Below are 25775 nucleotides of genomic sequence, written 5' to 3'. Positions count from 1 at the left end.
TTAAGAACCTGGTCACGGAACAAATTAAGTTCTTAAGTAGAGGTACCACTGTATTAACAATCAGTTATTGTATTATATACAGAGAAATCTACGAATCACTTCCAATCTCTTATAAATTTATCTGATCTGTTGTCTATAATCAGTGCATAAATCCTTATATCATATACCTTATAACATAATTTGTTTTCGTTATACAGTATACAATTTTTGTCTTTTTCCCATTTTCTTGTTATTGTTTTCCCCCTTTATTTCATAAATAAAACAAAAACAAAAAGTATTTTTCATGAAGATACTTTATTTAAGTGAATGGCTTCATTTTAGTTAAACTATAACTCAAAAATTGGGCTTAGGAAACCTAGAAGAACGAATACAAAGTTCAAATAGCAAGGTAGTCATTGAATAAGGCAGTCGATAAAAGAAGAGAGGCAGAATTATACTATTGAGAGACTTCGGTTTTCCTAATCCCAAGTAATTATCATAATACAAGATAGTGTCATATATCCAGGTATGTTGGTTTTTAATACTAAACTGTACAGTTAGTCCTCAAGTTACTACCATACATTTTGTGATTATTCAAATGGCACTGAAAAATGTGACTTATGAATATTTTACACACTTAGGATTGTTACAGCATCCCTGTGGTCACATGATCAAGATGTGGATGCTTGGCAACTGGCGCTTCGCTGGCAACAGAAGTCCGGAGGCAGGGCATCCCAGTGGCGGCAGCTTGGGTTTGTAAGGTGAAAATAGTTTGGAAGAAGAGGCAAAAAAATCTTAAACCCTGGGTTTGTATCTCAAAAAGTTTGTATGATGAGGGGTTTGTAAGACGAGGTATCACTGTATAAGCATATATTTTGATTTATAACTGCATACTCTAAATTCATATACATTTTGTACCAATATTCACATATTCCTTTTGCTTTATGTATCCCTTCACCTATTTATCTTCAATTAAGATTATATTTTCCTTTAAAAAATTTTTTTAAAGGAATGGATTTCTGGAGGGGGTCCGGAATTGCAAACCACAGGAGCCAGAAGCACTTCTCAGGTGAACTGAGGACTCTAAGTGCTTCAAGGACCCTCTAAAAGGATGCAAATTACTAGCTGTCTGCAAGAAATATAAATCCTTCTATTCCCCACTATCCTGTTAGAGCTGAAGAAGCTTCTTGGATGAGAAGTGAAAGGTCTTCAAACAAAAACCAAGACAATCCAGTTGTTTCCTGAAAAAGCACATTTTGGACTAAGGTGGGCTACTTCTTTCTGATTTACTGAGTCCATTCACCAAACCTTGATGTCCAAATCTACATTTCCATGAAAGGTGGATTAGCATTATATATAACACCAGCTTCAAAGTGGAAATCAATGAGATGCATCTACTTTAAACCTATCTTAGCCTGGATTCGGTGAAGAAGAATCGGGTATTCTGGATTTGACCATTAAATGGCCTTTTCTGCCACCTCTATTGCGTTGCCAACACTCAGATGTTTCCATTGAGAGCTGAAAGGTCATTTTTACAGCCGTTTGAGGACTCACGTCACTCGCGATTTATACCTATTCTGATTATCTAATCTGGGCGTTATTTCTTTATTTGCCAATCTCATCATAACAGAGATTGAAGCAAGCCAGTCCTTAAATGGGAGCCAACCCTTCCGTTTCCTCCCTCTTACTCCCACCGCCTATGGATCGGCAGCTGAGATCGCGGAGCGGGGGGAGGTGAGAAAAACCACCTGCCCTTACACCTGCATTTGCTAGCCCAGCGCTATCACGACTCCGCCCGCAGACATCCTGGAGCCAAGCCATGCCTTCTCTGGGGCTCTTGGGACCGTACCATTGAAGGAAAGGCTTCCTCGAGAGGAGATTCTACTGGAATCCAGCTTAGCAGGAAACCAGAATCGGGCCCAGATTCACCTATTTCCCAACAGAAGTTGTGAAGGTTCCGCGGACGCCTCTTTTCGTCGCGGTCGTATTTGAGAGGGCCGCACTCCCTCCCTCCTTTCTTTCTGGCTTTAGAGGGAAGCAGGTAAAGGGAGCAGCCCTGCCTTCACCTCTCTGTGGAAAGACACCTCTAGCCGCGATTTCGTCAACGGGGAAATTCAAACGCTTTGCATAAGTTTGGCTGAGCCCGGCCTTCGCCCGCCCCCAGACCTACAGGCTATAAAAATGGGAAGGTGCGCCGCGCTTAGCAGAAGGGTAGCGCTCTCCTTTGACAGCCAGCAGAAATCGGGTGTCAGTCCTTTACGTCGCGTAAAAAACTTCCCGGCATCAAAGACAGTCTGATCCGTGACAGTAGAAAATGTCTAGTTACAACTCTCAGAGCCTCGGAAGTGCCCTGATCTTCTTAGGTAAGCTGCCCTTCCTTTTTTTCGCTCCAGCCGCTAACGACATGAATGCCCACCCCCCACGCCCGGTACAGACGAAAGGCATGATGGCTTTCGATCCTATCCTGTCTTTATTAACTCTTTTGCTAGTCATTACTAGTGACGTGGGTATGGGAAAGAGGAGAATCCTTTAACTTTGGTACAGTTAAAGCTGTCTGAGTCGCAAATTGGGAATAGTACACAGTTAATGCCGAGGGGATGTGGCAAGTAGAGATGTTGCTGAGGCATAGTTCTGTTGTAGTTAAATACAAGGGGTCCCATGTCCTAAGAGTGCTTATTGGTAAACACTTGTAAGAATTTCCTGCTGCAGATGCCCAATGATTTTGTTACAGCAATAGAAAAAATGTTAGCTGTACAGCAGGGATCCCAAACTTGGCAACTTTAACATTTGTGGACTTCAACTCCCAGATTTTGTTAGCTGGCTGGAAAATTCTGGGAGTGAAAGTCCATAAGTGTTAAAGTTGCCAAGTTTGAAGGCCTCTGCTTTACAGAATCATTCTGGCTGGGTTCAAGGAAGAGAAACATAGCCATGAGGATCCAGATGCTGTATTTTACAGACTTGACCTAGAAGATGATTGTTGCAGCTTCAACCAAATTTTTTTTTTTTTTGTAATGCTGAATTTTTGGAGAGGGCAGAGATAAGATCATGTCATTTCAAGACCTCTTTGCTATGGTCCTCAAGAGTTAAAGCATGGATAAATGTTAAGTTTCATGTGGATGGCCTTTCTTCCAAAACCTAGAATAACAGAGTTGGAAGGGAACCTGGAGGTCTTCTAGTCCAACCCCCCGCTTAGGCAGGAAACCCTATACAGGGTTCAGATAGATGGTTATCTAACCTCTTCTTAAAAACTTTCGGTGTTGGACCTTTCTTGCCTTCTGGAGGCAAGCTGCCCACTGATTAATTTTTCTAACTGTCGAGAAATTTCTCCTTAATTCTAAGTTGTTTTTCTCCTTTATTAGTTTCCATCCATTGCTTCTTGTCCTGCCCTCAGATGTTTTGGAAAATAGCTTGACTCCCTCTTCTTTGTGGCAATTCCTGAACTATTGCAACATTGCTATCATATCCTTCTTCTCTTGTCCTTCTTTTCATAAAACTAGACTTACCCAATTCCAGCAACTGTTCTTTATATGTTTTAACCTCCAGTCTCCTAATCATCTTTGTTGCTCTTCTCTGCACTCTTTCTAGAGTCTCAAAAACCTCTCCAAAAGAAGAGATGATATATTATATTGTTTGGGAGAGAGAGAGGAACTCACTAAATTGCACAACAGCCATTTTCCATGAGGGAATTCAGTTCATGAATATCAGCTTAATTAATTCAGCCATCCCTCTTCCCTGAGTAGGCTTGGGAAATTGAAAATATCAAAAGAAACCCTGATTTCCCAATTCTCTTCAGGATTTGTCATAGAATTAAAACTGTAAATTAGTCTTCTGATAAGTAATTATCTGGAGAGGAAGATTAGCTATAAACAAGATTAAATTCAGCTGGGATTAAACTCTCTTGCCCATGTTGTTTTGGTGTTAGATTGATTGTGTGCTTGTTTTTTTATATTCTGGGGTTGTTTTTTATGAATTTTTAGCTTAAATTGTAATTGGATTGGTGGGTATTGGATTTGTTATTATGTATTGTTTTTACCTTGTTGTGAGCCACCCCAAGTTTGCGGAGAGGGGCGGCATATAAATCCAATAAATCTAATCTAATCTAATCTAATCTCTTTTGATGAATAGCATCTCCTTGAATAGGACTAGAATGCAGAATCCCATATAACTTCTAGATGGCAGCTGATTTGTTTGTTTGTTTCCATCTAATGGTCATCCAGAGTTTGGTACCAAATCTGGTAGCATTTTCTTTCAAGTCTTACTTTGCTCTGCAAAGCATTTTCGTGGCCTGGGGAGACTGGCATAGAAATGAGAGAGTCAGAATAACTTAGCCTCATCACTTTTTCGGAGTAATATCTAAGAGAAAATGTGAAGATAAGATTATCCTAGATCCTGCAGATAAGAATTAGCCCCTGCCAAAGATCTTGTATCTCATTTCTATTAATCTTATCCTTCCTTGCAGTTACTCATGTAAGATCCCCATGGTTGCTTGGGAAATTCAAATTCATATTTGTGTTCGCCATAATTTAATTTGGCCCTAACTATTAAATAACTCTACAGGTCTATGATATCATTTTGAATTGGACATAAAGAAGCTGATACCCTTTGCAGTTAATGCGTAATTAGTTTAATAAGATCAGAACAGTCAGTCAGTCTAATCATACTAATTATACATCCCAATGCCTCTATCAGTGGGAACTTCTGAGCTACTTCCAGTTATATGCAGTTCTGTATATCATATCGTAAGTGACAGAATCAAGGTCTGTCATTTTTTTAGGATCACAAGTGTTGATACTCTTAACCAGCAATATCCCTTTTCTTCAACTGATATTTAAGCTTCTGATGAGCCGTGGTGATGTAGTGGTTAGAATGCAGTACTGCAGTCTATTTCTGCTGCCTGCCATCTGCCAGCAAATGACAGAATCTCACTGGGCTCAAAGTTGACTCAGCCTTCCATCATTCTGAGGTGGATAAATGAGGACTAAAATTATTGGGGGCAACATGTTCTGAAAATCACTTAGAGATGGCTATAAAGCACTGTAAAACGATGTTTAAGTCTTAAGTGCTATTGATATGGCAATTTAGGCTTTGCTGAATATAGTTTAGTCTTAAAAATTGAGTTTATCCAATCCACAAAATGTCAGAGGTTGTGTTCCCACATTATGTTAAGCCAAGTATTTACAACCTAAAGAACTTAGCACCTCATATACTATTCAATAGTTCAGAGTACAGTTTCCAGAAATTATCCAAGATTTATTCATTTCTAACTTTGATAATAAACTTATTAAATACTGAAGGACCAAAGCAATTTTATTTAATTTTAATTGAAATTGAATGAAAGCGCTCAAGATAGTATCTTTATTAGTTTAATTCACTAGTCATAGAAATTTCAGCAACTTTGTGATCCTCTGCTATTCAAGTTCAATTTTAAAATGTGTTCCTCAGTACAACGTAAATTAAGGAAATGATGAAATTACTAAGATTTCTGTTCAGGTATTAGAAATGCAAATTGCCTAAATCAACACTTTGATTAAAAGATTTGTTAACTGAGCTGTTCAGTGGCTCAAGAATTACTTTGTGCATATTTTCTGCACTTAGAGAAAATTCTGAATTTTTTTCAAAGAAATACAGCCACTTATTTCAACTCCTATTTATAGATCAGCTCTTTCTTCATCTGCCAAACACATCTCAACAGGAGGTACTCAGTTTGTTTTTGTTGTTGTTTTACTCCAGGACATGTAGTTTTTCCACCAACTTAGTTTTATCCATTACACAACATTTTGACCCAACACTTGAATGTAGGCAATAAGAAAAGGGAAACTTGATGTAAAAAAAGAAGTGCTGCTAAACATATTGTACAACTACTGGGAATGATAGCAATTATGGGCCACCATCCTGGCATAAATTGGAGAACTTTGTTCTGCATAACCTGTTCACGAAAGACACTGTTTAGGCAACAGAATTCTTCTTAGAAACTGCCTTTCGGCTATAGTTTCATCTGCACCTTGAACTTTGAAACTACGTAGTTTAGAGTTGCTGGGGTCAAAGAGATACATTCAAAACTTTAACTGCATGGTTGAATCAGTAGTTGTGCTCAACAATGTGATATTCTCCTTGTTTGCACCATTACCTCTATTGCCTTCCACAAGCCTTAATAAATCTGATTAAGAGTCTAGAAATAGAGTAACTCCTTCTTTAACATGAGATTTTCCTTAAATTAGGACTACTGTATGTAAATGATGGCTGGGAATTTGTACAGGGCACATTCTGTTATATCAGCCTTTGAGGTGAAATAAACTGGCATGAACAAGTGAACTAACTGTTCACTGACATGATACAATGATGATATGAAAACTTTTTCTAGTGTCTGTTTTGCTTAAAACTGTGTCTTGTTTTGTTTTTAGGATGGCACCTAGTTCAAACCACTCTTAGTACAACAGTAATTCCATTATGTGGCGTCAATAAGACTGAAAATTGTGTGACTACTGTAGGTAAGTCAGATTATTCTCTAGGATTCAATAAAATATCAGGACATTAACCAAATAATGAATAAAATAAATGAGTATTCCTAGTATCCTTAACAGTTGGCATATAGTCTGTTTCTTGACACTTTTGCACTCATCATAATCATCTCTCCTTTTTGTCAAAATTAAAACTTGCATTTCCTTGGAAGTGAGATTTGTTTCAGACTCTTATTTCTGTTATATGTTCCAATGTAAAATGCCAGGGATATAGAGATGGATGACAATAAATTATTATTATTATTATTATTATTATTATTATTATTATTATTATTACTACTACTACTACTACTACTACTACTACTATAGACTGGTTAAAGCATCTATGGAAACTTTTGTGAATTCTTAGTCAGCTTCCATTCCATTCCATTTTCCAATAGACTTTTCAGGAAATACTTCAGATGCATTGTGCTCTAAATGGCAATAATTAAATCTGGAAATGACCACATTAAATCATTAAGTCCTGGAGTTTTATAATGCATTCAAAACAATTTTTAATAAGTCAATATCTTATCTTTCTCACAAGTACTTAATTGTGGTTTTTCTAATGAGTATTACAATTTTGATTTTCGTTTAAAAAGAGACTTCTTGAAATAGTAGAAAAATATTTTATTTTTTAAAAAACCTACCTTTTCATCTTTGTTACAACCCTATGAAATAAATTAAATTGAGAAAAATCATCAATGTGCATATATTCCCAGTTGGGCCTAGATTTTCCCAGACCTTAATTCTAAAGATCTTACTCACTATGCCATCTAGCCTTGGCCTTCTGCCAATCAATATTAAGGAAGAGAAAGTTTTATCTTTAACATGAAAAATAAATTGACTCTAGAGATTAGGAAGACCAAAGTAAACATGTAGAAGATGCATTACACCACATTAAAGGAGGGATCCATTTTGCCTAGGAATGTTCTAGACTCCAGTAGAATCACCCTGCCTGCATGTCTTTGAACTTTGAAGAAATCCATGTTTTCACAGAAAAGGTTAGCTTTTATTTATGCGCGTTTATTGTCATTCAAACAGGAACAGTTGTACCTATAACTCAGGTGGCAAGAGAGACAGAATGCAAGGCAGAATGGCGAAGTTACTGTTTCAATGGAGTTTGCAGATACTCAGAGACTTTGGATCGGTATTATTGCAGGTAAAAGAGATGTTGTGAAGTAAAGGGCAGAAATTATGGTGATATCAATAATGATGATGATAATTCTTAGCTTTTTAAATAAGAACATTTTTTATTTAAAAAAAAACTGCTGTTCTTGTCCCTCTACTTTAAAGACACAGAAATTCAAGAACTTACCTTTGTACCCCTCTAGAAATGTTAACAGAACTGAAACAGAATTAATGAAAGTTTTGATCATAAGGCCCTGTCTTATTATTTTTTGACCCCCAAATTATGGCCATGGCCTTATTATTTTTGGGGTGTAGGAGGTGGGCTGGGCCACAAGATGTGCATTTTACGGGAATCTAGCAGCTCTGTGGTGTCTCTCAGCCGATTTGTGCAGGGAAACACAGTACAGAAGAATTTCTCCTGAGTGTGAGCAATTAACTTCTTGCAGTGAGAAGTTTTTTCTGTTCAGTGCAAGGTATTTCACTGCACAGACCGGCCGAGAGATGCCACAGAGCTGCCAGACTCAGGCAAGATGTGCATCTCACAGTGGGGCGTACTTTGGGGGTGGCAGCTCGGCTGGGGGATGGGGCAGGGTAGGACATCTTGCAATCAAATATGTCCCCTGTCTGCTTCCCTGCTGTCACTTTATCGAGAGGGGTGGCAAGTGGAGCAGGGGAGAAGCAGAATGCTCATTCTACTGTACCTGAGACTTACAACTCCATCGCGTTCCTTGCCATTGTGTCCAAGATATATGAGATATGAGATAAGGAGAGACAATTGGACAGGGGATAAAAGGCAGGCTAGTGCACTTATGTACGCCCCTTGCTGACCTCTTAGGAACCTGGAGAGGTCAATCGTGGATAGTCTAAGGGAGAAATGTTGGGGGTTAGGGGTTGACACTACTGAGTCCGGTAATGAGTTCCACGCTTCAACAACTAGATTGCTAAAGTCATATTTTTTACAGTTAAGCTTGGAGCAATTAATATTAAGTTTGAACCTGTTGCGTGCTCTTGTGTTGTTGCAGTTGAAGCTGAAGTAGTCATTGACAGGCAGGACATTGCAGCATATGATCTTGTGGGCAATACTTAGATCGTGTTTTAGACATCGTAGTTCTAAGCTTTCTAGACCTAGGATTGATAGTCTGCTTTCGTAGGGCATTCTGTTTCGAGTGGAGGAGTGAAGGGCTCTTCTGGTGAAGTATCTTTGGACATTTTCAAGGGTGTTGATGTTCGAGATATGATATGGGTTCCAGACAGATGAACTGTATTCAAGGATGGGTCTGGCAAAAGTTTTGTAGGCTCTGGTGAGTAGTGTGAGATTGCCGGAGCAGAAGCTGCGTAGGATCAGGTTAACAACTCCAGAAGCCTTTTTGGCGATATTGTTGCAGTGGGCTTTAGCACTTAGCACTTATTTTGCCACGGCAAGGAGAGGGGCACAAGGTGTGCTGCTTGCCTTTTTGCACGGCCGCTATTTTTGCACGGCCATAATCCCTACCGGTTGATACAGTAAGAGTGTGGTGGTGGTGGGTGGCATGCACAAGTGGAAAACATGGGGACTGATCGCACACATGTTTAAGTAGTTTGGGGGGGGGCTTATTTCAAGGGGGCTTGTTTCAGCATATGCTCTGAGAAGCCTGATTGGACTTATTATGGGGACAGATCTTATTTTCAGGGAAACATGGTATGAAAACAATCTTCACAACCTGGTATCTTTTCAGATTAATGAAATTAAAACTCTTATCCATTGCTTGTATTGATATGCTTTTGCTAGAGGAGGACTGATGGGAGTTGTAGTCCAAGGGCGCTAGTTGGAAAGGCTAAACACTACTGGTACCTCTACATTTCAAGTGTTTAATTTCATTTTAATTATTCTGGCATTGCTTCAAACTGCAGTTCCCAAACTGCATCACAGCCCCTTGGAATCAGAATGAATTTGCAAGAGCCACATAGGATATTTGACTAATTAATAAACAGCATGATTAATTAGCTTTGTGCCCCAGGGCGCCTGATTGCACAGTTAGGGAACCACTGAGGGTGATGTGAAACTCTGAGGGTGAGGTTGGCAACTCTGTCTTAAAAGAATTTTGGGGTGTTGTAATTTCTTGAGAACGCCAATAAATCTATTGACTTTCCCAGAAGTTCAGTCATTCGGATTCGAACTTACTATAATGTAGTGTTCTGCTAGATGCTTAGGCATAGTGCTTCCTTGTTGACTTGGTCTCAGCTTGCAATTTCTTTGATACAAAACAACAACAACAACCCTAGTACAGTATATCTAATGTTGACTTTTTCCTGTCTCTCTTAGGTGTAAGGAGGGCTGGATTGGTGAACGATGTAGCCATTCAAATCTAAATCCAGTCAGAAAACCCTTGAGCAATGAATACTTGGCATTAACTATTCTTGTGTGTCTATTTTTCTTCATTGCAATATTATTATCAATATACTTTTACCAAAGGTAAGCAACACTTCCATTTAATAGTAATTAAAATACAAAGCTAGGCTGTTGCATTTATTTTTGTACTTTCAGCTATATACACCCCAAACTCTTCAAAGTGAATTTAGCAAACACACAAACACATACATAAGGATATGAGAATAGGATTAAATAATATTTTATCTAAAAACTGTCAAAGGGACAGAAGCAAACCAGGTTTTTAAATGCATTTTAAGAATCTAATTGCAGAATGTCTATTAATAATATTGTTTCCATTTCCATAGCTTATTCAGATCACTACATATACATAATTTCTTACTGTTTTTTAAAGTCGTTTTGTAAAATTCAAGTAAAGTGTCTGTGTGTGGTATGAAAACAGATTTTGATATAATTATCTATTATTTACCACAGTGATAATTTTTTACAAATTCAAAATGTTATAGCACAAGGCTTAATGTGCTAAAGTGTAATTTTTGAAATCCTCCAATTAGAAAATAAGAGAAAATTCTTTACAAAGCAAATATCATAGAACAGGGACAGATGAAGAAATCTAATTGGCATATCTACCTTTTTCCCTGTGCTTTTTGAACTTATTGTAATATCTTTTAAAATTATTACCTTAGAACTTAAATTGTACATTGAAAAAAATGAAGATAATTGCTTGAGCTGCAATAGATTCAATTTATTTTATGTTCTTCTAAAGATGTTCCTTCTTTTCACAGGCATCTAAACAACAAGGAGAAACTTGCTAAAAACAAAAACTATAAAGAAGTTGCTACTGATACTGAAAAAGAACAAAATCTTCTTCATGTGTGACATAAAATATTCATTCAGAATCAATTTATTTAATAATATAAACACAAATATTTTATTAATATTTATACGTAAAAGAATTTAAAAGTTTGTCAGAGAAGAATATATGTAGAGGGCAAAGTACTATTTTTATAAATGTCATTTATATTTGTATTTTATTTTTTATTCAATGCTATTTCTGTGGAATGTTTTCATAATGTAATTCAATGATGTCTTGCATTCATGCCTATGAACTGTTACATGTGAATGCATGTAAAATGTATTTTATTGTGGTTATATTTAATGCACTACAAAAAAATGTTGCTGTTTTCTTCACTGGAAGAAAGGTTTTAATTGGAAAGATTAGAAAGAATCTTCATTTGTTATAAAGATGAAATCTTCCCAATAATTCTAATTAGCCGTTTCCTTAGAAATAAGATCAGAAAGTATCATATTGTAAACTTGTGCTCTTATTTATTTGTTCATTAAAATATTGTTTGCTTACCTGGCCTTTGAATGAATTGGATATCTATAAGAGTTCAACAGCACAACTAAAGTAAACACACACAAAACAAAGCTTTATTTAAAAGATGCAATAGAATTTCCATCAAAGTTACACAAATACTTTTCTGTACACTGAGAGCATATGCACCAAGTCAAATTCCTTGTGTGTCCAATTACACTTGGCCAATAAAATACAATTCTATTCTGTTCTGTTCTGTTTTGTTCTAAAAAATCAGCATCTTAAATTATTTTAAAAATAGGCAGTGTTCCAAATACAGAAAATACAATGTTAAAAAGGAAAAAATGAGTTAGAGGTGTCAAATTCCATTTCATTGAGCGCCACATTAGCATTATGTCACAACAGCCAGGTGAGCATGGCCGGATAGCTGGGGATGAGTGGTCATAACCAGGTTGCTGTGATTAAGTGTGGATGGCTGGGTGGTCAGCTCGACACTGCTCACTGGGCGTGGCTGACTCAGGATACCTGGGTCAGGACCGAACAAGTCACACTGGCTACCTCAATGTGGAGATAGCTCAGTGCCTCATAAGCTCCTCGCCTCCCCAAATGCATGTGCCTACACACAGACACAAAAGCATGCATTCCACGTTTGGGACTTTCATCCACAAAGGAAGGAGAGGGCTTTTTCCCCAGCCTAGGCAGCTTGCTAGCTCAGATGTGGATAAGTTTCCATGTTTGGAATGGTATGTATGTATGTGTACATCCCATGCAGTGAAGGGCTACCAAAATTTTTACTATTACATTGTGGGTGTGGCTCAGTGCCGGGCTCTTATGGGTACGGTCAGGTACACAGTACTGGTAGCAAAGGTTTTGTCAGGTACACAGTACCAGTAGCAAAATTTTGATTCCGCCCCCCCTTCCCCCCCCCCCCTTCTGTGCTCTGGGTATGTTTTTCCTATCACAGTAAATGAGGTCAAATGTGTATAATTTTAGAAGAGCTGTGTGTGCATGTGTGTATATACTCTTTATATAATAGATAATCAGGGGTGGGCTACTGCCTGGACAGGGGTGGGGGACGGACGCAGTGGGGTAGCGAAAATGGAGCTCCACCCCAGAGCACTCCATTTACACTGAAAGATATTGAAACAAAATGCATAAGCCATGCCCACAGTGTGTTAGTAAAAATTTTGGCAGCCCACATCAGTGGTGTGGCTTATGCAGGATGCCCTGCATTTTGTTTCAACATCTTTCTGTGCAAATGGGGGGGAGCTCCATTTTTGCTACCCCACTGCATTCCTCCCCATCTGGGCAGCTCCCCCCTCCCCCACCAATCACAGGAGACATTCTTCTCCCCATCCCAGACAATGTTTCAGTTTCACCTGTCTGGTGCCCACTCTGGCAAAGCAGGATGCGAAGGATGATGCTGCTGCATTTGGAAGCATGGAGGAGAAAGCTTGGAGGAAGAAGTTTCCTCCGAGTCCAACTTCAGCCTTGACAGATATCTGGAGAGCAAGAGGAGGAGGCAGGAGAGCAGCACTCCAGCATGAGGGAGGCTGGCCCTTCTCAAAAAGGAATCCCCATTTCCAACCATGTGTGATAAGGATACTGGTTTGTTGACCCACACATTGGAGAGGTTCCCACCACCCGTTCTCTATTAATGCTGCTGCCACTGACAAGGCACGAGAAGAAGCAAGGAGATAATTACTCAATCACCTCCTCCTACTAGTCTACTTGCAGGCCAGATCTAAACACATCACAGGCTGTATCTCATCCACAGCCCTTGAGTTTGACATGTCTGTGTTAGATAGTGACACTACAGTTAAACAGAATGAGAAAAAGCTAGTTTGGAAAGGAATTCCAACTGGAAATTCAGTCTTGCATATGGATATGAAGCAATAATAAGGATTCAAGACGCAACTGGAGAAAGGTAATTGAATGAGACAATGGAATGTAGAGATAGACTTGAGTGATACCAGCAAAGAAGTGGGTATGAAATCTATGCAATTTAAGCATGTGACTTCATAAACAATGCGCAGTGGAATAAAAATCACACTGATGCTTTGAAGGATACAAAGACAAAGAAGCATAAAAGAACATGGGCTGGAGAATTCTGGAAGTTGACATCGACACCTCTTAGAGTTGCTAAGATTGAGAAAAACTGCTCTGAAATTACCGGAATATCCAGTAAAGTATCCATTCACTGCAGATTTTTTTAAAAAACCCTCTGTACATGCACAGAGGGTCATTTCTAGGAAGGGACATGCAAACTAGATCTCATTTTGTATACCATTATTCTTTTAAGGCAGGGGTCCTCAAACTCAAGCACAGCTGGCTGGAGAATTCTGGGAGTTGAAGTCCACAAGTCTTAAAGTTGCCAAGTTTGAGGACCTCGGTTTTAAGGACTTCAGTTTGCAGCAAATAGAGGCTTCTTTTATTCCCCCAGAATTGTAAAGCAGAATAAATTTTATTTTGCACAAGACCTTACAATAGAGAGTTTTAATAAACTCACAACCCTATTTGCCACTACCAGTTAGGTTCTGAAAAACAAGTCTGCACAATTAAGTTTGTGATGCCATCCTCCACCAGAGGCTGCTACAGCACCAGACAAGAACAACAAAAACAAAGAATTTCTTGAGCCTGAACATATCAATCAAAACAAATTTATAACTATTAAATGAAATAACTCAAATATTTTGGAAAAACTAATTAAAGAAGATCGTTTGGTATGAAGTCTAATCATTTGACACAATGTTTTATTTAGTTTATTTTGTCCATTACTCACATTTGGGGGATTAGCATGTTTAGCAGACATCTTTAACTTTTGATTGTTTATTTATAAACTATATAGCTCTCCTCCCTGAATTATCTGAAATTGGCAAAGCATAATGGAATATTCAAAGACTGACAACTATCTAAAAATGATGATTTCAATGTTCATCTGAGCTGTTCAACAATAACAAGATTCCTTATTTGGTTGCCTTTCAGTCACCATGAGTTCAAGTGCTATAATTCACCAGTGATGCTTTTGTACTGTTTGTGATCCTTGAAAAACACATGATGTATTTTATTAAACAGGGGGTTAAATATTTCAGATTAAATCAATTGTCTGGCTTTATTCTGAGCAGAAACTCCAGAATTTAGGACCTCCCCTTGTGGAAAATGCCGCAGTGCTATGGCAAAAATATTTCAAAGTTGCTGACATCACAAAAGTAACAGCAATATCAGGTGTTCCTGGCAAACAATATAATTTCCAAGGAGGTTTTAAACAAACATGTCAGCAACAGCAGCAGAAAATTCCTGAAATGACTTTCTTTATTTACAGTATTTAATTCTTTCAGGAGGTGGAGTGCGTGGTGGGGGGAAGAGCCTCCCCTAAGATGTGTGAATCATTATGTTTTGTTCTAGGCTTTGTCCTATTAAATCTACATTTCTGAAGAACCAGTGCACAAAATTAGTTTTGGCACCGATACAGAGGAAAGAATTCTTACTTACTTAACCCTCCTTGAGTAAACAAGTTCTGTATGTTAAAATTAAGCCTGAATTCCATTTCTAGTAATTCTGAAAGAAATAATAATTAGGAAACAAAAATATTCTGAAGGATGTTTCATCAATTAAGCCTCCCCTCCCTCCAATAATTAGCAATTGCCAAGTTCAAGAATATTGCAAGTGGTTTATTCCAAGTTATACTTCTCTGGAGTTGATTTGAGCTATTTGCGTTCCAAGACAACACATTCCTTCATCATTTCTATGCATCACCTAGATGGTGACAGTCAATTCTTAACTATACCATGTAAACAAAAATCATTTCAATGAAATCAAAGGACAAACTGTCTTTCCAGAGCTAGTCAGTGTAAAAATAGAGACAGTTTATCAATGCACAAAGCACAAAACTGCTTCGACCACTTCCTTGGTAGGTCCATTACATTTTTAAAAAATGGTTAATTAAACTAGCTGTGCAAAAGAAGCTGCAAAAATTAACAGCAAATTATTATTTGGTATCTTTTGTGACTAAATATTCCTGTATAATTATTTTTTTAATTGTTACTGTAAAAACGTCCTTCTTATTTGGGGGAGCCAGTTCCTATTGAACAGCATGCTCAAGATGGCATGACTTGCATTCAATTGCATTTATTTATTTATTTATTTATTTATTTATCTATCTATCTATCTATCTATCTATCTATTTATTTATTTGTTTATTTGTTTATTTTGTCCAATACAAATTGAAAGTTAAGGCGAATAAAAACGTGTAGTAGTAAATATCAGGGAAGGGATAGAAGAAGAGATATAAGAATAGAATACATCAATGAAGAGTAGAAGAAGGATATATGGATGGGAGAAAAGATATATAAAATTTAGGAGAGACAATTGGACAGGGGACGGAAGGCACACTAGTGCACTTATGCTCGCCCCTTACTGACCTCTAAGGAATCTGGAGAAATCAACCGTGGAAAGACTAAGGGAAAAATGTTGGGGGATGGAGGTTGACACCACGGACTCTGGTAATGAGTTCCACGCTTCAACAACTCGATTCCTAAAGTCATATTTTTTACAGTCAAGTTTGGAGCGGTTAATATTAAGTTTGAACCTGTTGCGTGCTCTTGTGTTATTGCGGTTGGAGCTGAAGTAGTTGTTGACAGGCAGGATGTTGCAGCATATGATCTTGTGGGCAATACTTAGATCATGTTTAAGGCGTTGTAGTTCTAAGCTTTCTAGACCCAGGATTGTAAGTCTAGTTTCATAGGGCATTCTGTTTCGAGTGATGGAGTGAAGGGCTCTTCTGGTGAAGTATTGTTGGACCTTTTCTAGGGTGTTGATGTCCGAAATTCGGTGTGGGTTCCAGACAGGTGAGCTGTATTCGAGGATGGGTCTGGTGAAAGTTTTGTAAGCTCTGGTAAGTAGTGTGAGATTGCCAGAGCAGAAGCTACGTAGGATCAGGTTAATAAGGCCAATATCTCCAGGACTGCAACTCTGACTCACTGGATACTGAAATAATATTGTGAGACAGCATTGGACTCCTGAAGGGAAAATGTGACCCAAAAGGATGACCGTGCATCATGTTAATTTGCTCTTTTTCCATCCTGGAATGCAACGGAGATCAGCAAGTGTAGTGAAAAAGAAAAGAAAAAAGAAGTCCAGATAACCCCCACAACAATATTTTATTTTATTTATTTTATTTATTTGTCAAACATGTGTAGAATAGTAGTAGTTTGTATAAACATCATAAGTAAAAAGTAACGATAAAAGAGGACAATAGAACAGTAGGCACAGTGGTGCACTTATATACATCCCTTACAGACCTCTTAGAAATGGGGTGAGGTCGACTGTGGACAATGTAAGGTTAAAGTTTTTATACACACACAGAGAGAGAGACAGAGACAGACAGACAGACAGACAGACAGACAGATAAAAATAGACATGGACACCAGAAGAGCCCTTCACTCCTCCACTCGAAATAGAATACCTACGAGACTAGACTTTCAATCCTGGGCCTAGAAAGCCTAGAACTAAGACACTAACAAGATGTAAGTATTGCCCACAAGATCATATGCTGCAACGTCCTGCCTGTCGGCGACTACTTCAGCTTCAACCACAACAACACAAGAGCACATAACAGATTTAAACTTAATATTAACCGCTCCAAACTTGACTGTAAAAAATAGGACTTCAGTAACCGAGTTGTGGAAGTGTAGAACTTATTACCGGACTCCATAGTGTCATCCCCAAACCCCCAACATTTTACCCTTAGATTATCTATGGTTGACCTATCCAGATTCCTAAGAGGTCAGTAAGGGGCAAGTACAAGTGCACTAGAGTGCCTTCCGTCCCCTGTCTTATTGCTCTCCTATATCTCCTATACCTTTCTTCTATCCCTATATCTCTTCTTCTATTCTTTCATTGATATGGTCTATTCCTATAACTTCTCTTCTCTTCTTTCTTAGATATATTTTACTATGAGTATATCCTCTATAACAGTGGTTCTCAACCTTTCTAATGCCGCGACCCCTTAATACAGTTCCTCATGTTGTGGTGACCCCCAACCATAAATCTCACGCCAATTCTCCCAACAGAGCTTTAAGCCGATTGGTGGGAAGGTCAGAGGGATACCCCCATTGAAAATGCCTGATTGGTTGGATTGTAAAAATATGTTCCAAGGCACCAGAATAGAAGCTTTAGTTCCTAACTCCATGGAAAATTTGTCTTTTCCCATGGTCTTAGGCGACCCCTGTGAAGTGGTCGTTCGACCCCCTCCCGACCCCCAGGTTGAGAACCACTGCTCTAAAACCTTCATCATTTATTTATTTATTAGATTTGTATGCCGACTCTCTTCATAGACTCGGGGCGGCTCACAACAACAAGAAAACAATTCAAGACAAATCTAATAATTTAAAAATATTTTTTAAAAACCCATTATTAAAGCAGACATACACACAGACATACCATACATAAATTATATAGGCCCTGGGGAGATGTCTCAATTCCCCCATGCCTGATGGCAGAGGTGGCTTTTAAGGAGTTTACGAAAGGCAAGGAGGGTAGAGGCAGTTCTAATCCCAAGGGGTAGCTGGTTCCAGAGGGTCGGGGCCGCCACAGAGAAGGCTCTTCCCCTGGGACCCGTCAAACGACATTGTTTAGTCGACGGGACCCGGAGAAGGCCAACTCTGTGGGACCTAATTGGTCGCTGGGATTCGTGCAGCAGAAGGCGGTCCCAGAGATATTCTGGTCCGATTCCATGAAGGGCTTTATAGGTCATAACCAACACTTTGAATTATGATCGGAAATTGATCGGCAACCAATGCAGACTGTAGAGTGTTGGTATAACATGGCCATGTATTTTACCATGTGTATATCCACTAAAACCCTCATTGTGTATTGGACAAAATCAACCAATCAATCAATAAATAAATATACAGTATTGGGTTGCTATCTGGTACGCACCACACTGTGCACCAGTAGCAAAAATAGAGCTGCGCACATAGCTCCACACTGTGTGGACATCCTGGTGAGGTTTTCCTTCTGCGCATGTGCAGGAAGCAAAATCTCATGAGACGGCACATGTGCGAGAGAGACTTCGGCTTTTTTTTTTTGCTTCTGCACATGCAGGAGTAAAATCCTGCTGGGATGAGCACGCATGTTTGTCGGTGATCTGAAGCTGTCCGTGCATTGCACTGGTAGTGTTGGTAAGTAGGAGCCCCCACCTGGATGTATAGATATCCTACTCCGTGTCTTTTTGTTTCTTCTCCCTTGCATTACTCTAGTGACATTCTGCTATGCAGACTGGCTGAGGATGGACAGTTGCATTCAATGAGAACGTCACATAGCACACAACAATTGGCAAAGAGGACACGAGTGCCTGAAGCGCAGAGAAATGGTCCCCACTGTTAGATTAGATTAGATTTATTGGATTTATATGCGGCTCACAACAATGGTGAAGAACAATACAGTACATAGTAACAAATCTAATATTTAAAAATCTAGGTTACAGTTTTAGATTAAAAGTCCAAAAAAAAAGAAACCCCAATATATAAAAAACAACACACAATCGAATCATACACAAGAACTACATGGGCAAGGGGGAGATGTTTAAATTCCCCCATGACTGACGGCAGAGGTGGGTTTTAAGAAGTTTACGAAAGGCAAGGAGGGTGGGGGCAATCCTGATCTCTGGGGGGAGCTGGTTCCAGAGGGTCGGAGCCACCACAGAGAAGGCTCTTCCCCTGGGTCCCGCCAGACGACATTGTTTAGTCGATGGGACCCGGAGAAGGCCAACTCGTGGGACCTAACCGGTCACTGGGATTCGTGCGGCAGAAGGCGGTCTCACAGGTATCCTGGTCCAATGTCATGAAGGGCTTTATAGGTCATAACCAACACTTTGAATTGTGACCGGAAACTGATCAGCAGCCAATGCAGACTGCGGAGTGTTGGAGTAACATGGGCATATTTAGGGACTGTACTGGGTCCAAGATATCAATTTTCCACCATCATCACTAATCTCAGCTAGATATCTTGACTGAGCTGCCTCTAGATCAGTGGCTCTCAACTGGCATCTGGGACCAGTTCTACAGGTTCAGAAGGGTTCAGTGTTTTTAATGGGAAAGTGAACACAAGAACAAGGGGGCACAATCTGAGGTTAGTTGGGGGAAAGATTAGAAGCAACAAGAGAAAATATTATTTTACTGAAAGAGTAGTAGATGCCTGGAAAAAACTTCCAGCAGACGTGGTTGGTAAATCCACAGTAACTGAATTTAAACATGCCGGTGATAAACATACTGTATATCCATCCTAAGATAAAATATAGGAAATGATATAAGGACAAACTAGATGGACCATGAAGTCTTTTTCTGCCATCAATCTTCTATGTTTCTATACAAAAACTGAAAGTTAAAAAGTTTGACACACCTTAGAATTGAAGTAGCACAAATCCAAATAATGCATTATTGCTGATAATGCTGGCCAGTCACACTGTCCAACATCCTCTGTAAAAAAAACTTGAATCGAATGGACTGGTATGGGTGGAGTGCTTATACCAATCCATGGCAAGGTGCCTAGCATCGTAATCACAGAGTGACAGCTTGGCAGGCAGCAAAGCGTCTTGAAATCAACTCCAGACTTCTGGTTAGTCCGGCTACATTCCTCAAACATTCATTCTGTCACATAAAAAGAATCCTTTTTGCCACAGTAAAAGTTTGCAGGTATGCTTGGGTTGACTACGCAAACAACAAAGGTGTCTGTAAAAATTTGCTGAGTTTCATTCTGAAATTGAATTCTTCAAGCATTGCAGACTGCTGTAATGAAGTAGAATGGATTTCAACTTTGTCCCAACCCCTGCAATTCAAATATACGAGCCAAATAGAGGTAAGACTAGGAAAACCACATGGATGACTACATAGATTTAAAAAGTAGAAAAGCAACATTCTCTATCTTCCAGGTCATCTGCACATTCCTGGGTGTGTACTACAATATCAACCCACAAAACATAGAACACCAGCCCCTTCTTTTCAGAATTAAAATTGCATACAGTTGATTTTAATAATGAATTTGACCTTTGGAATAATAAGTTGAAATATTTAAAATGCCTTTAAATTCATTACAATGGTATACATTTTACAAAATTATCTTGATCTCAAAATGCATTTAAATCAATAACCGTGTTTTATTTTTTTTACTGATCATATCAGAAAAATAGTAGCAAAAACTAGTTGTAATTATCTTGCTGAACATGTAATCTGGTAGTTAAAAATGATTCATGTGATTTGGGCATGTCCTGTTATTGCTATGAATTGATCTGAAATTCACAGGAGTGTTAACATTACAGTAATGACTCTACAGGACTCATACATACATTTAGAAACATCCTAGATATATGAAATCTATTGAAATAATTATTATGAAGTTATTATGAAAGCTAGTTTGGTCCAATGGTTAGCGAGAAAGGTGACTTGAATTCTAATCAGGCATGAAAGCCAACTAAGGCACTTTGGCCAGCCCCCACCTCCCTCCCTCTTCCTTCTCCCTCTCCCTCCCTCCCTCCCTCCCTACCTACCTACCTACCTATCTATCTATCTATCTATCTATCTCAGCATATAATATCATACTTGGGTGACAATCCAACACTTTCCACTGTCATCATGAGTGGAGTTTTTCAGAGTAAAGAGTGGAAATATTATCTTTAATCACCAATCCGCATATAGTATACACTTTAGAAGAATGTGTGAAATAGACTTGATACTGTAATTGTTTCCTTGTAAGGCAAAGGAGATAATGCTTCTTTTTTGCTCTTTCTAGTCTGTGGAATTATTCTCCCTTGAGATTTCTTAAATTGTTGTTTATTTAGAAGAACATTTACCATATTTTTCTGTGTATAAGATGCACCTTTTTCCTCCCTAAAAGAGGCTGATAATTAGGGTGCGTCTTATATTCTGAATGTAGCTTCAAATGTTTCTTTCCAGCCCTAACCAGGTGCTAATGATGTTCCTAGCTCTTACCCGCTTGCAAGCTCTTTCATTGTTACTCTGTGAGGAATATTTTCCAAACCCTGTCTTTTTAGGGGGTTTTTTTCATTGCTTTACTTGCTCCGAATGTTCTTTTCCAGCCCTAACCAGGTGCTAACAATGTTCCTAGCTCTTTCCAGCTTGCAAGCTCTTTCATTGTTACTCTCTGCGAAGAAGAATGATTTCCAAGCCCTAAGTCTTTGCAGAGTTTTTTCCATTGCTCTAATTGCTCAGACTGTTTCTTTCCAGGTGATAATGATGTTCCCAGCTCTTGCTGGTTTGCAAGCTCTTTCATTGTTACTCTCTCCGAATAAAGTTTTTTTAAAGCCCTAACCAGGGGATAAAATAATGTACTAAAGCTGATCAGACTAAGGACTCTAGCCAAATGAATACTGGTAAGCAGATTCTTTTCCCTATTTCCCTCCCCAAAAACTGAGGTGCGTTGTACACTCCAGTGCTTCTTATACTCTGAAAAATATGGTAAGTTGTGATTGCAGTTCCGTTTTTAAATGAATTTTGCATTTTAATTTCTGCAATTTATGTTTTATGATATGTATATTTTTCAATTGTTCCTATCCTATATTGTTCCTATCCTTTTCAGAATCCCACCTTTAAAAAAAAAAATGATTTATGTGCCGCCCCTCTCCGGGGACTCGGGATGGCTTACAACATATAAAAAGAACAGTACAATACAAGTCCTAAGTCCAATTAATATAAAACTCACTTATCTAATCTAAAATCCCCATTATATTAAAAATCAATCATTCCTATTTAACAAGAACATACATATAATTCGTCGGCCAGCGGGCTAGAGTCTAATGGCCCCAAGTCTGGCGGCATAGATGAGTCTTTAGATTCTTACAGAAGGTCAGGAGAGTGGAGGCAGTACAAATCTCTGGGAGGAGCTGATTCCAGAGGGCCAGGGCCCCAACAGAGAAGTGACATTGGCTAGTTGACGGGACCTGGAGAAGGGTGATTCTGTGGGACCTAACCGGTCGCTGGGATTCATGTGGCAGAAAGCGGTTCCGCAAGTAATCTGATCAGATGCCATGTAGAGCTTTATAGGTCATAACCAACACTTTGAATTGCATCTGGAAACCAATTGGCAGCCAATGCAGTCTGCGGAGTGCTGGAGAAACAAGCGGTCGTGTGAAGGCCCATAATCACTTGCATAGCTACATTTTTCATGATTTGTAGTTTCTGAACACTTTTCAAAAGTAGTCCCATGTAGAGAGCATTGCAGTAGTTGAACCTCGAGGTGATAAGGGCATGAGTGACTGTGAGTAAAGAGTCCATGTCCAAATAGGGCTGCAACTGGTACACCAGGCGAAGCTCAGCAAACGGCCCCCTTGCAACAGCTGAAAGATAATGTTCCAAAATCAGCTGTGGATTGAGGAGGACGCCCAAGTTGCAGACCCTCTCTGAGGGGGTCAAAATTCCCTCCCCAGAGTAATGGACAGACAGATGGAGGTGTCCTTGGGAAGCAGAACCCATAGCCACTCCATCTTGTCGGGGTTGAGTCTGAGCCTGTTAACACCCATCCAGACCCTAACAGCCTCCAGACACTGGCACATTACTTCCACTGCTTCACTGAGTGGACATGGGGTGGTGATGTATAGCTGAGTATCATCAGCATACTGATGGTAACTCATCCCGTGCCCTTGGATGATCTCACCCAGCGGTTTCATGGAGATATTAAACAGTAGGGGAGAGAGTACCAACCCCTGAGGAACCCCACAAAGGAGGAACCTAGGAGTCAACTTCTGACTTCTGATTGTGACTGACTGGACAGGTAGGAGGTGAACCACCATAAAATGGTGCCTCCCACTCCTAGCCCCTCCAGCCAACGCAGGATACCTTTGCTGCCAGTGTTAGATGTGGGTGCAAAAGAAAGAACAGATGCAGGAATAGTTCAGCACCTTTAATTTCCCTAGCTGTTTGCAATGCAAATGGCTGGCCAGGTGGCAGGGATTCCTCATTAATAGGAATCCCAACAGCTTAGCCGGCTACTGGCAGCAGTTTATTTCTCTTGCCACTATCCAATCAGCGGCAGCAATGCAAATCTGTGCTCTTTATGTCAGTACATAAAATAACTACAACCTTCAAAACTCAATGAATAGTATAAACCATATTATCATTATTGGGCTTCAGTCACTTGGTCAACTTTCCATATGAATGATGCCAATTTTGTCTTACATTGCTTAGATGTGCTTTCACAACAAAGCCTTAAAGATAAAACCTGGCTCAAGTTACATTCCATTTCTGGTACAGTAGCTGCAATAACCTGTCCAATTTTCTAGAAAAAAAAATGAAGTGGTTTCCCTTTGCTTAATTCTGGGATATTTATGCAACTTCGTAACATAGCTGTCAGGCTTGAGATTTTCTTGTTGTCTTTCAGCCAAATGGGTATTTCCCTTTAAAAGTTATTGCAATTTATTTCCTACTTGCATTTCCAGTATTTTACTTTATAACAAGAGATGCAGTTTGGATAAGACACAGAGTTTGTTTTAATAGTGAAATCAAAATCACTCGCTGCTTTTATTATTTCAATTTCAGCTTTATTGATGCTGTATGCTTTGGCAGAAGCTTTTTGAACAGTAGATAGTGAGGATTTTCTGTCATAGCAAACATTGCTATCAGATTAATTCTGCAAGGTCATAAGACATTGAATTCATTGCCTAAGCCAAGTTGGCAAACTTCAGCTTGTGAGCCACATGCAGCTCTTTGGCCCCGTAAGTGTGGCTCTTCAAAGAGAATGATCCAACAATTGAGGGACAAACCTGCAACATGAAATAGAGGAAAAGAAAAAGATTGTACAGAATTACTATAAAGAATTGTATGAATTGGAAGAAATTAGAGAAGAAGACATAAAAAAATACTTGACTAACCAGAAACTGCCAAACTTGTCAGAGGAAATGAGAATGATGTTAAATAAAGAAATCTCACAAGAGGAAGTGAAAAAGGCCATCCAAAAACAAACAAAATAACAAAGCACTAGGACCAGATGGGCTTCCATCAGAGATATATAAAAAAATTCTAAATGTATTGGAGGATAAATTATTAGAATTACAGTGGTACCTCGGTTTTCAAACGCTTATCAGTTCGAACAAATCGGTATTCGACCAGGAAATTCAAGAAACTTTTGCCCTGAAATCCGAACAAATATTTGGAACTTGAATACTCAAGAGAGCTGAAGACAGAAGCCGACAAGCTACACAGAGAGAGAGAGCCGGGGACAGAAGCGGGCGAGCAAGAGAACTGAAGCCAGAAGCCGGCAAGCTACAGAGAGAGAGAGAGAGAGATGGGGACAGAAGCAGGCAAGCTAGAAGGAGAGACAACTGAGAAGGGGAATTTATCTTAAATTGTTTCAGTTCTCAACCAAATCGGTTCTTGAACACACTTCCAGAACGAATTGTGGTCGAGAACCGAGGTACCACTATATATAACAAAGTGTTAGAAAAAGGCAAAATGCCAAAATCTTGGGGGGGAAGCATACATCACTCTGATAGCAAAAGTGGGAAATCCAAAATCCAAAATTACAGACCTATATCTTTGCTGAATACAGATTATGAAATTTTTGTTTCAATTTTGACAGAAAGTCTGCTACAGGGGAGATTATCCAGGACCGAACAGATGGCATGCTGAGTACAGCATTACTCTGAATTATATTCTAGAGAAAATGTGATAACTGACAAGACTTTGAATGGCATTGAGTGCCTGCCTGTCCTGGAGGAGCTTGACAGTGAGCCAACCTTAGGGAAACTAAATGCGGCTCTGGACTCCCTCACCTCAGGCCAGGCACCTAGGAAGATAACATACCTGCTGAAGTGGTGCAAAGAGATCATCCCCACAGAAGTGGATGCAATCTTCTGTCTCTGTTGGAGGGAAGGTGGAGTACCACGGGACATGAAGGATGCAAGTATTATAACATTATAAAAGAACAAAGGTGACAGGGATGACTGTAACAACTATCGTGGCATCTCTCTTCCTAGTGTGGTAGGGAAGCTGCTTGCCCATGTCATATTGAAGAGGTTCCAGGTGCTTGCAGAGAGAGTCTATCCAGAATCACAGTGTGGATTCCAAGCCAACAGAACTACCACTACCAATATGGTATTTTCTCTTAGAGAGCTGTAGGAGAAATGCAGGGAACAAAGACAGCCACTTTTTGTAGAGTTTATAGATATTATAAAAGCTTTTAACCTGGATAGTAAGTGTTGAATCCTCTGTAAATAGTTGTAACCAGGGAAATTATGTAAATAACAGGTGGCGCCTGATTGGTTGAGGCGCTGACAGCTCGGTTTAGGTGGGAACCAAACTGTATAAAAGGAGCGCTTTCTCCCTGCCCAGCTGAGACGCGTTCCAGCTGATTGTCACTTACGAAAGAGCTGAAAATAAAGGAACCGTCTTGTTACTAGCTGTCTCGAGTCACTTCACATGGCGACGACGGAAGAAAGAGCCTTCGCTTGCCGCTATGGATTCCCTGCCTGTCG

The 25775-nt window shown here is 39.3% G+C and overlaps 1 protein-coding gene across 1 annotated transcript; it reads left to right on the top strand.

Moving 5' to 3' along the window:
- Positions 1 to 1744: 1744 nt before the first annotated feature.
- Positions 1745 to 11334, top strand: LOC139175632 (proepiregulin-like). The gene is made up of 5 exons (XM_070766804.1): positions 1745 to 2342; positions 6381 to 6467; positions 7521 to 7638; positions 9910 to 10059; positions 10761 to 11334. Exons 1-5 carry the CDS (start codon positions 2294 to 2296, stop codon positions 10852 to 10854), a joined length of 498 nt encoding a protein of 165 aa, XP_070622905.1. The 5' UTR covers positions 1745 to 2293; the 3' UTR covers positions 10855 to 11334.
- Positions 11335 to 25775: the final 14441 nt, after the last annotated feature.

This window comes from Erythrolamprus reginae, chromosome Z (assembly GCF_031021105.1).
Source record: "Erythrolamprus reginae isolate rEryReg1 chromosome Z, rEryReg1.hap1, whole genome shotgun sequence".
Classification (NCBI taxonomy): domain Eukaryota; kingdom Metazoa; phylum Chordata; class Lepidosauria; order Squamata; family Dipsadidae; genus Erythrolamprus; species Erythrolamprus reginae.
Note: the sequence above shows the minus strand (reverse complement) of the source record. Positions and strands in the feature narration are given on the sequence as shown.